Source organism: Agelaius phoeniceus, chromosome 24, assembly GCF_051311805.1.
Source record: "Agelaius phoeniceus isolate bAgePho1 chromosome 24, bAgePho1.hap1, whole genome shotgun sequence".
In the NCBI taxonomy this organism is placed as follows: Eukaryota; Metazoa; Chordata; class Aves; order Passeriformes; family Icteridae; genus Agelaius; species Agelaius phoeniceus.
The window spans coordinates 2553412-2561357 of record NC_135288.1 but is presented as its reverse complement, the minus strand read 5'-3'; the positions used below and the strand labels follow the sequence as shown (position 1 = coordinate 2561357).

General features: G+C 63.4%; 1 protein-coding gene across 2 annotated transcripts; it reads left to right on the top strand.

Moving 5' to 3' along the window:
- Positions 1–858: 858 nt before the first annotated feature.
- Positions 859–7824, top strand: SH2D5 (SH2 domain containing 5). Of its 2 annotated transcripts, none has more exons than XM_077190336.1 (10): positions 859–1854; positions 2959–3183; positions 3329–3409; positions 3519–3593; positions 4006–4149; positions 4224–4443; positions 5725–5887; positions 5973–6075; positions 6541–6700; positions 7515–7824. In XM_077190336.1, the coding sequence occupies exons 2-10, from the start codon at positions 3100–3102 to the stop codon at positions 7805–7807; spliced, it is 1323 nt and encodes a 440-aa protein (XP_077046451.1). In that variant the 5' UTR covers positions 859–1854; positions 2959–3099; the 3' UTR covers positions 7808–7824. The 2 variants fall into 2 exon arrangements, with proteins under 2 accessions (XP_077046451.1, XP_054503908.2); XM_054647933.2 differs by having other exon boundaries at positions 894–1854; positions 4243–4443.
- Positions 7825–7946: the final 122 nt, after the last annotated feature.

The window sequence follows — 7946 nt, the reverse complement described above, 5'->3', positions numbered from 1 at the left end:
TCTGTTGGAACCTCTTGCTGATCCTCTTCTCCCCTTGTCAGTGATCAGTGAGGACAAAAATCCCAGCTGAAACTTTCTCCCCTGGCCCTGCTCCCCAGAGCAGCACCTGCCCTCAGAGCTCACCTCCTCCCCACTCTGCCATGCCCAGGCAGTGATGCCAATGGTCCCTGACAGTCTCCAACGTGCTGCTGCAAAGAGCTGTGAGGAGGGGAGTCACACAGAAAGGGAGGAAACAGCTTCATTGAATTTATTCTTTTCAGCTGCTGTCTCAGTGTGCTGCCTTTAACTGGGAGTTAAAAAATTCATATAGAAATGGCCTAAATTGTTCCCAGCCCTGTGAGAAGGGTACAAACAGCAGGTTAGAAATCACAGCTGATGAGGAAACAGAGTGAAAGCTCTGATCAAAGAATGAGCCACAGGGATGTAAAGCAATTAGAAACATTAGTTAATGGCTTGTTCCTGGGGCTGCTTGTACCGAAGCCGTGGGGTTTGTTGGCATTGTGGTGAATGAATTGGAGAAACTTCTCAGTACTGGCATATTTTTGGGGACAAGCAGTCTTCACCCAGGGCATTTTTCAACCTCCCTCCTCCCAATGGCATCAATCCCACACCAACAATCCCATGGGTATTTGTTAAAACACTGCTCTGGATAACAAAGATTTCTCACATCCGAGCAGGAGCACCTTGAATTAAGAGTTGTCCAAAACCTTGGTCATGGCCAGACTCTGGCTGTGGTTTGAATTAAGTGATTTCTGCACACCAAACAAAAAGAAAATCACAGGGTTGGTTGTATTTAATCCAAAGGATTGGTCCAGGAGCAGTGACTGGGATTGAATGGGAAAGTCTTCACTGCCAGCAGAGCAAACGCCTCCTGGGGGGTTTGTGCCGGTTCTGCCCCTCGCTCTTCCCCAGTCTCTGCTTCCTGGCCAGACTGGGCTCCATTCTGTTGTTTCTTCAGCCCCATCTGTCCCTTTTTTTCCCTTTTTTTCCACGCTTTCTCCACTATCGATGATGGGGTGGCTCTGCCATCGCCGATCGCGGTGTCCTGAAGCAGCTGGCGCTGGCAGTGACCCAAGGGCTCAATGGTGCTGGTCAGACCCTTTTCCTCACACCCTCGGGATTGCTGGGGCACAAGACAGGGGTTTGTGGATGCAGTGCTGAGGGTTAGACCCCATCTCCTCCCCAAACTGCTGCTTTCCCATTCCAGGAGCCAAGCTGGTCCCTGGCACTGGGGGCAGCTTCCTGTGGAGGGTGTGAGGGAGGCTCTGGGTTACGTGGTTGCTCTGCAGTGGGGCCAGAGCCACCCCTCTTCATTTTTATTCCAGCAAAAGCAGGCAGCAGCGGGCAAAACTCCGCAGGGAATGTAGAAATTGGGGTGAAGAGGGTCCGAGCATCAGGGCAGGGGGTGGCGAGCGAGCAGCCACGTGTGTACGTGTCAGGGTTAGAAATCGCTGCTCCGCTGGGCACGCCGGAGGAGACGGGAAAAGACGCAGAGAAAATCAGTTGCCGCCGCGTTTTCCAAATTCCCGAGCGAGCGTTCCTGCTCGCCGCCGCTTCCAAGAAACGGAGAGAACCGAGGAGGAAAATTGCGGTGATTCATCGCGGGCAGATCGGAGGCAGGAAATGAGAGTTTGCTGCCTGCCCCGTGCCCGGCGTGGGCTCCGTGGGCTCGGGCTCGCCGGGGCCTGGCTGGCGGCGAGGGCCTGACACCCACGGGTCGAGCATCCCTGCGCCGCGGCCGGAGCTGCCGGAGGAGCCACCGGCGAGGCAAACACAACCGGCGGAGGCCGAGAGCCGGAGCAGCGGGAATTTTTCACCTGCGTTTCTCCGGAGCCATCCAAGCGAGAGCTGCCCGTGAGCCGGGGGGTGCAGCGGGATGCGGGTCCCAGGGGATGCTTGGTGCCTGGTGTCACGCATCACCTAAATTTGAGGGGGGGTCAGCATCCCTCCTTGGGGACCCCCAGGGTGGTCGGTGGGCTGGGGGCTCCATTGAGAAATGAAGCGTGGGAAAAGGGGGGCGGGGCTTGGGGGCTGCCTGTCCGCGGATTGGCTGGGGGAGGGGGGAGACCCCCAAATTGTGCCGGGAAGGAGAGGGGCCAAGCCGCGCTTGTGACGGGGAGATGGCACCGCAGGGACCCCCCCGACACCGCCGGGATGCGCCCGGGGCAGCCGGACCCCTTCCCTCCCCCCTCCCGCCTTTGCAGCAGGCGGCGGCACCGGTCCCAGCCCGGCCGGGGGCTGCGCAGCACGAACCCGCTTTGGGTGGCCGGAGAAGGGTCCGGCGCACTCCTCCATGGCTGCTCTGGACCGAAAAGCGCCCCCCAAATCTGCTGTCCTCGCGGCTGGTGTTTGGGGATCACCCCTGGAGAGCCCTGGGGGTCTCGGTGCTGCTGCGTGGCCGGGGGGAAGTGGGATGGAGGATGGGAGGGGGAGGATGTGGGGGGACCCCAAAACCTTGCTGGAGTTCGGGATGTGAGACTGCATGCACCTCGCCTGGGGTCCAGAGTGTATGTTCGGCATGCAGGGACTGCCTGGGTTTCACTTGGGGATGGAATTGGGCACTGCATCCACCAGCAGGGACTGCCTGGGTTTCATTTGAGGATGGAATTGGGCACTGCATCCATCATGTTTGGGGTGGGGATTTGGGGACCCTCACATCACCGTCGGTGTCGGGACGTGGGGGATTGCCTGCATGCTGCTTGGAGTGGGGACATGGCAGCCTGGACTGGATCTCGGGAGCAGAAGATGGGGACCCCCACATCACCTGTGTGATCAGGAGGCTGGAACCCTTGTGCTGGGGTTGGGACCATTTTACTGGGGCCGGGACCTGGGGACATCTGCATTGGCGTCAGGACTTGGGGAGCTCCATGCAGGGGCTGCAGCACCTCCCCAGGGCTCAGCAGGCTGGAAACAGGGGACAGCGGGGGCAGGTTGTGTCTGTCCCCTCCCTCCTTGCAGGGACAGTGACCGGGGGCCGGACCCAGGTTCCCCGTGCTTGCTGCAGCCCCGTCACCCTGGAGGGCTCCGGATAACTCAGATGTGGCATGGGAGTTGCTTGACCCCATCCTGACCCGGCCTTCACCCGCGCTCCCCGCTGCCATGAAGAGGAAGCCGGGGAATGGGCGGGGGCCGGACTCCGCGGCCCCCCAGCAGCGAGCCCGCTCTGTCACCAAGCCAGCAGAGGTGACTTACCCACGGCGGGGGGCGACACCCCGACATCAGATTTGGGTGCTGTTGCACCCTCATGACCCCCCAAACCATCATCTCTGCCCTGGGGGGGCATCGTGGGGGGCTGTAGCTGACCCGGGTGGGGTTTTTGCCCCCCCAGTACGTGGGATCCTTCATGGTGGAGGAGCTGGACCTGCAGCAGCGAGCGGGGCGGGTGGAGGAGCAGCTGCGGGCGCTGAAGGTCGGGATCGACCACTGCTCCCCTCGCTGGGAAACACAGGGGACCCCAAATAATGGGGGCACCCAGAGGGGCACAGCCCAGCCCCCAGTGCCACATCTCCCCCGGACAGGACTGTCCCCGGAGGAGGTCGGTGGTGCTGAGGTTCAGCTTGCAGGGGCTGAAGGTCTACGGAGCTGATGGGGAGGTAGGGGCTGGAGGGGTCAAGGGGGATGGGCAAGGGGTGCTGGGGCTCAGGGGGGCTGAGTAGGGGCGTCAGGGGTGTTGTGGGGGTGTTGGGAGGGTCGGGGGTGCCGGGGATGGGAGTCAGGGATGCTGGGAGGGGTCGGGGTGTTGGGGGGCTGGTGAGGAGGCCAGGGGTGCTGGGGAGGCGGGTCAGGGTCTGAGAAGAGGAGTCAGGGTTGCTGGGGTCGGAAGGTCATGGGTGCTGGGGAGGGGGGTCAGGGATGCTGGGGGGGTCAGGGATGCTGGGGGGTGTCAGTGTTCAGGGGGGCTGCACTCTCCGAGCGCTGCTTTTCTCTCGAGCTGTTTTGTGTGTGCAAGCGGGGGTGCCCCTGGGGGGTCCCGGGGGTGCCCCTGACCCCCGCCCCGTCCCGCAGACGCTGCTGATGGCACACGCACTGCGCCGCATCCTCTACAGCACCTGGAGCCTCCCCGACCGCCAGTTCGCCTTCGTGGCCCGCAACCCCCACAGCCCCCCCAGCGCCCTCTTCTGCCACCTCTTCGTGGGGCTCCCGGGAGAGGTGGTGGCCCAACCCCGCCCCCCCCCCCGCCCAAAACACCTTCATTATTTGTTTTTTTTAATATTTGCACGCAGCGTCTTTCGCCTCCCCCAGGTCCAGACCCTGCACCTCCTGCTCTGCCGCTCCTTCCAGCTCTGCTACCTCCTGGCGCACCCCGAGGAGCAGGCGCCCGAGGGGGAGCTCCCGGGGCCGGGGGTGCTGCGGGAGCCCCTCAACCCCGAGGAGGTGTCACGAAATGTCAACGCCCTCGTGTCCTTCCGGCGCCTGCCCGGCCTCGGCCCGCTGGGCACCGGGGTAGGTGCCCCTGCCCTGCCCGGCCTGCCCGGCTGCTGCTCACACCTGGAATTCTCACACCCGGGATTCTCACACCTGGAATTCTCACACCTGGAATTCTCACACCTGGGGTGCTCACACCCGGAGCTCTCACACCCGGGGCTCTCACACCCGGAATTCTCACACCCGGGATTTTCACATCTGAGATTCTCACACCCGGGATTCTCACACCCGGAGCTCACACCCGGGGCTCTCACACCTGGAGCTCACACCCAGGGCTCTCACACCCGGGATTCTCACACCCGGGGCTCTCACACGGTGTTTCCAGGCTCGGTGCTTTGCTCAAATGCTTTGGCACCGTTTGTGTGCGGGGTCTCGCGGGGCTTTTCCCCCGCACAGCGTTTCCCAAAACATTCTGGGCTGGAAAGGCCCCACAAGGATGATCAAGGGCAGCTCCTGGCCCTGCACAGGACAGCCCCGTTTCTCTCACAGCACTCTGTGTATGGTGCTTTAGCACAGGGGGGTTTGCACAGCTCCCAGGCAGCTCTTGCGTGGCCCTTTCTGGCATTTTGAGCAGCACGCTGTCACTCCACACATCATCACCTGGTGCCTTGCATGGTTTCCTTGCATTTCCTCTTTGTGCAGCCTTTCTTTGCACACTGCTGTGTGTGCAGTGTTCTGCACAACCTTTTCTTCCGAGGGTGGCACGGCCCGGCGCCGCTCAATGCTCTGCTCAGCCTACCTGAAACCGGCTTGCCCTGAGGGCCCTTCCTGCCATCGGCCCCTTTGCACAGCTATTCCTTGCACAGCGATTTTCGCAGGAGATTTTACGGCGCATTTTTTCCTTGGCGTTTTTGCACAGCACTTTCTTTCCATGATATGTTTTTGTAGAACTTTTTTTTTTTTTTTACACAGCATTATTTTTCATAACTTTTTTTTACATGGCACTTTTTGCACAGTGTTTTGCACGGCTGTTTCGGCGTGGCAGAAATGTCTTCGCAGTAAAAATGCTCTTCACAGCTCTTTTGGCACTGTGGTTTTGCACAGCATGGTGGTTTTTTGCATGGCATTGTTCCACGGTGCTCTGCATGGAATTTCTTTCTGCACATCATGTTTTGCACAGCATTTTTTGCGCTGCATTTTCCCCGCAATGCTTTCCACAATTTTTTTTTTTTTTGGCGGTGTTTCGCACAGCTTTTTTGGTTCCACATCCTTTGGGCAGCATTTTCCCCGTGGTGTTTTACCTGACATTCCCCACGGCCAGAGCCCCCAGGCCACTCTCAGAGCCCGTCCATCCCCCAGGACCGGCGGCCGGAGGCGGAGGGCAGAGCCTGGCGCCCGGGGAACCCCTACTGCTCGCCGGTGCTGGTGCGCAAGAAAGCCATCCGGAGCAAAGTGCTGCGCTCGGGAGCCTACCGGGACTGCGGGGCCGAGGGGCAGCTCCACCAGCAGCCCCGCGACGCCGGTGAGTGCCGGGGGGAAACTGAGGCACGGGGACACACGGTACCGCGAGTGTTCGGGGCGAAGAGGGGATTAACGGGCTCCCGCAGCGGCGGCGGGAGGGGAAAGCAAAGGGGCGAGGAGCTTGGCCTTCCTGCCCGAGAACGAGAGCGTCCTCGCCGAGAGCGTGTGGTCCTTCGCTGGCATCGCCAGGTGAGCGTGTGGGTGCGAGCAGCTGATCCTGGGCACGCACGGCCCTGCCCCACCCTGGGCCCTGCCCCACCCCGGACCCTGCCCCATTCCCGGGTCCTGCCCCACCCTGGGCCCTGCCCCATTCCCGGGCCCTGCTCCACCCCGGCTCCTGTCCCACCCCAGGTCCTGCCCCATCCCCGGCCCTGCTCCATCCCCAGCTCGGCCCCAGCCCCAGGTCCTACCCCATTCCCAGCCCCTGCCTCACCCCGGGTCCTGCCCCATCCCCGGGTTCTGCCCCACCCTGGGCCCTGCCCCAGCCCCAGCTCCTGCCCCATTCCCGGCCCCTGCCCCATCCCCAGTCCTGCCCCATCCCTGGCCCTGCCCCATACCCATCCCCTGCCCCAGCCCCATCCCCATCCCTATCCCCAGCCCTGCCCCATCCCCTTTCCCATCCCCATCCCTGCCCCACCGCCGCCTCTCCCGCAGGGCCGCCGGGGTCTCGCTGCTGCGGCGGGACGTGCCCGGTTCTTTCCTGCTGCGGGCCGAGCCCGGGCTGCCCAAGCGCTGGTGCCTGTGGCTGCGGGCTCCGTGCGGCGTGGTGAGCTACGGTGTGCTGCGGACACAGCACGGCCGCTTCTGCGTGGAGGTGAGCCCGGGGCGGCGCTCGGTGCCCGCGGGCTGCCCGGGGGAGGCGCAGCGGGTGCGGCTGCAGCGGGGGCAGGCGGTGCGGTCCGGTCTGTGCGCCCCTGCACCGCTGCGGAGTGCCTCGCTGCATGGGTGTGCCATTTACCGTTCACCCGATACTCTGTGTGTGTTTGGAGCACCCACGCATGGCTGCACTGGGGCTGTAAGCGCATTTGCGCCTCGCTGCTGCACCAGGAGAGGGGAGCGCTGCTGTGTGCATGCATCTAATGCACGCTGTAAATGCACTCGCTGCGCTTGTGCATGGCTGCACTGGTGCCTCGGTGCAGGGATGCACCAAGGTGGGCTCGGGTGCGGGTGCGGGTGCACACAGGGGTGTGGGTGGTGGGCACATCGATCCACAGGTGCCTCGGTGCACACAGGTACACCTGGGCATGGGGTGTGCATTCACACTTGGGTGTGTAACACGCCTGAGTTCTGGGTGCACTAACACCCAGGTATGTGATGCACCAGTGCCCTGGTGTGCGTGTGGTCCCGTGCCAGGCCAGGGTGCTTTGGTCTGTGGGTGTACCTGGGCATACCTGGCACACACAGTGCCACGCAGGGCATGCACGGCTGTGCTGCACTCACGCCCTCACCTGTGCCTGGTGCCGTGGGTGCCGTGGGTGCCAGCTGCAGAGCCTGGGGTGTGTGAGGCTTGTGGGGGTGTGCTGGCACTCGGGAACGCCGGGATTCGTGGGTACTCAGTGCAGGGGTGTGTGGGGGGCACAGCCTGCGCGGGGGCTCACCCCTCCCTCTCCTCTCTCTCCCGACCGCAGCACTCCAACGCCGAGTTCTCCAGCGTGGCCGCTCTCCTGGCTCACTACTCCGGCCCACCGGGGGGCTGCTTCTGCCGCCTGGGCCCCGGCCGGCGCAACCCCGGCTACGAGGAGCGGGACCCCGGCGGCGGGGCCAGCGCGGGGCCGGGGGAGGCCGCCTGGGCCCCCGCTGCCCCCGCCGGGGTGCAGCACGAGCGGGGATAGGCCGGGACCCCGCGCGGCCCCCCCGGCACCCCCGGCTTTCACCCGCTGCCTGCCTTACCCCGGCCGGGCTGGCCGCTCCCCTGCAATAAAGGCTTCGTGCATCGGAGCGGGGCTCGGCTGCTGCTCATACCGCCCGCGGCGGGACGCGCCGCACGCCCGTGTGCTCACACCTGTTACACCTGTCTGCTCACACCCGTATGCTCACACCCGTGTGCTCACACCTGTCTG

Excerpts from the sequence above, each read along its gene's own strand:
- SH2D5 (XM_077190336.1), top strand. The coding sequence starts at position 3,100 with ATGAAGAGGAAGCCGGGGAATGGGCGGGGGCCGGACTCCGCGGCCCCC. Across the intron at positions 3,410-3,518 it reads AGCAGCTGCGGGCGCTGAAG|GACTGTCCCCGGAGGAGGTC; the intron begins GTCGGGATCGAC and ends TCCCCCGGACAG. Across the intron at positions 3,594-4,005 it reads TCTACGGAGCTGATGGGGAG|ACGCTGCTGATGGCACACGC; the intron begins GTAGGGGCTGGA and ends CCCGTCCCGCAG.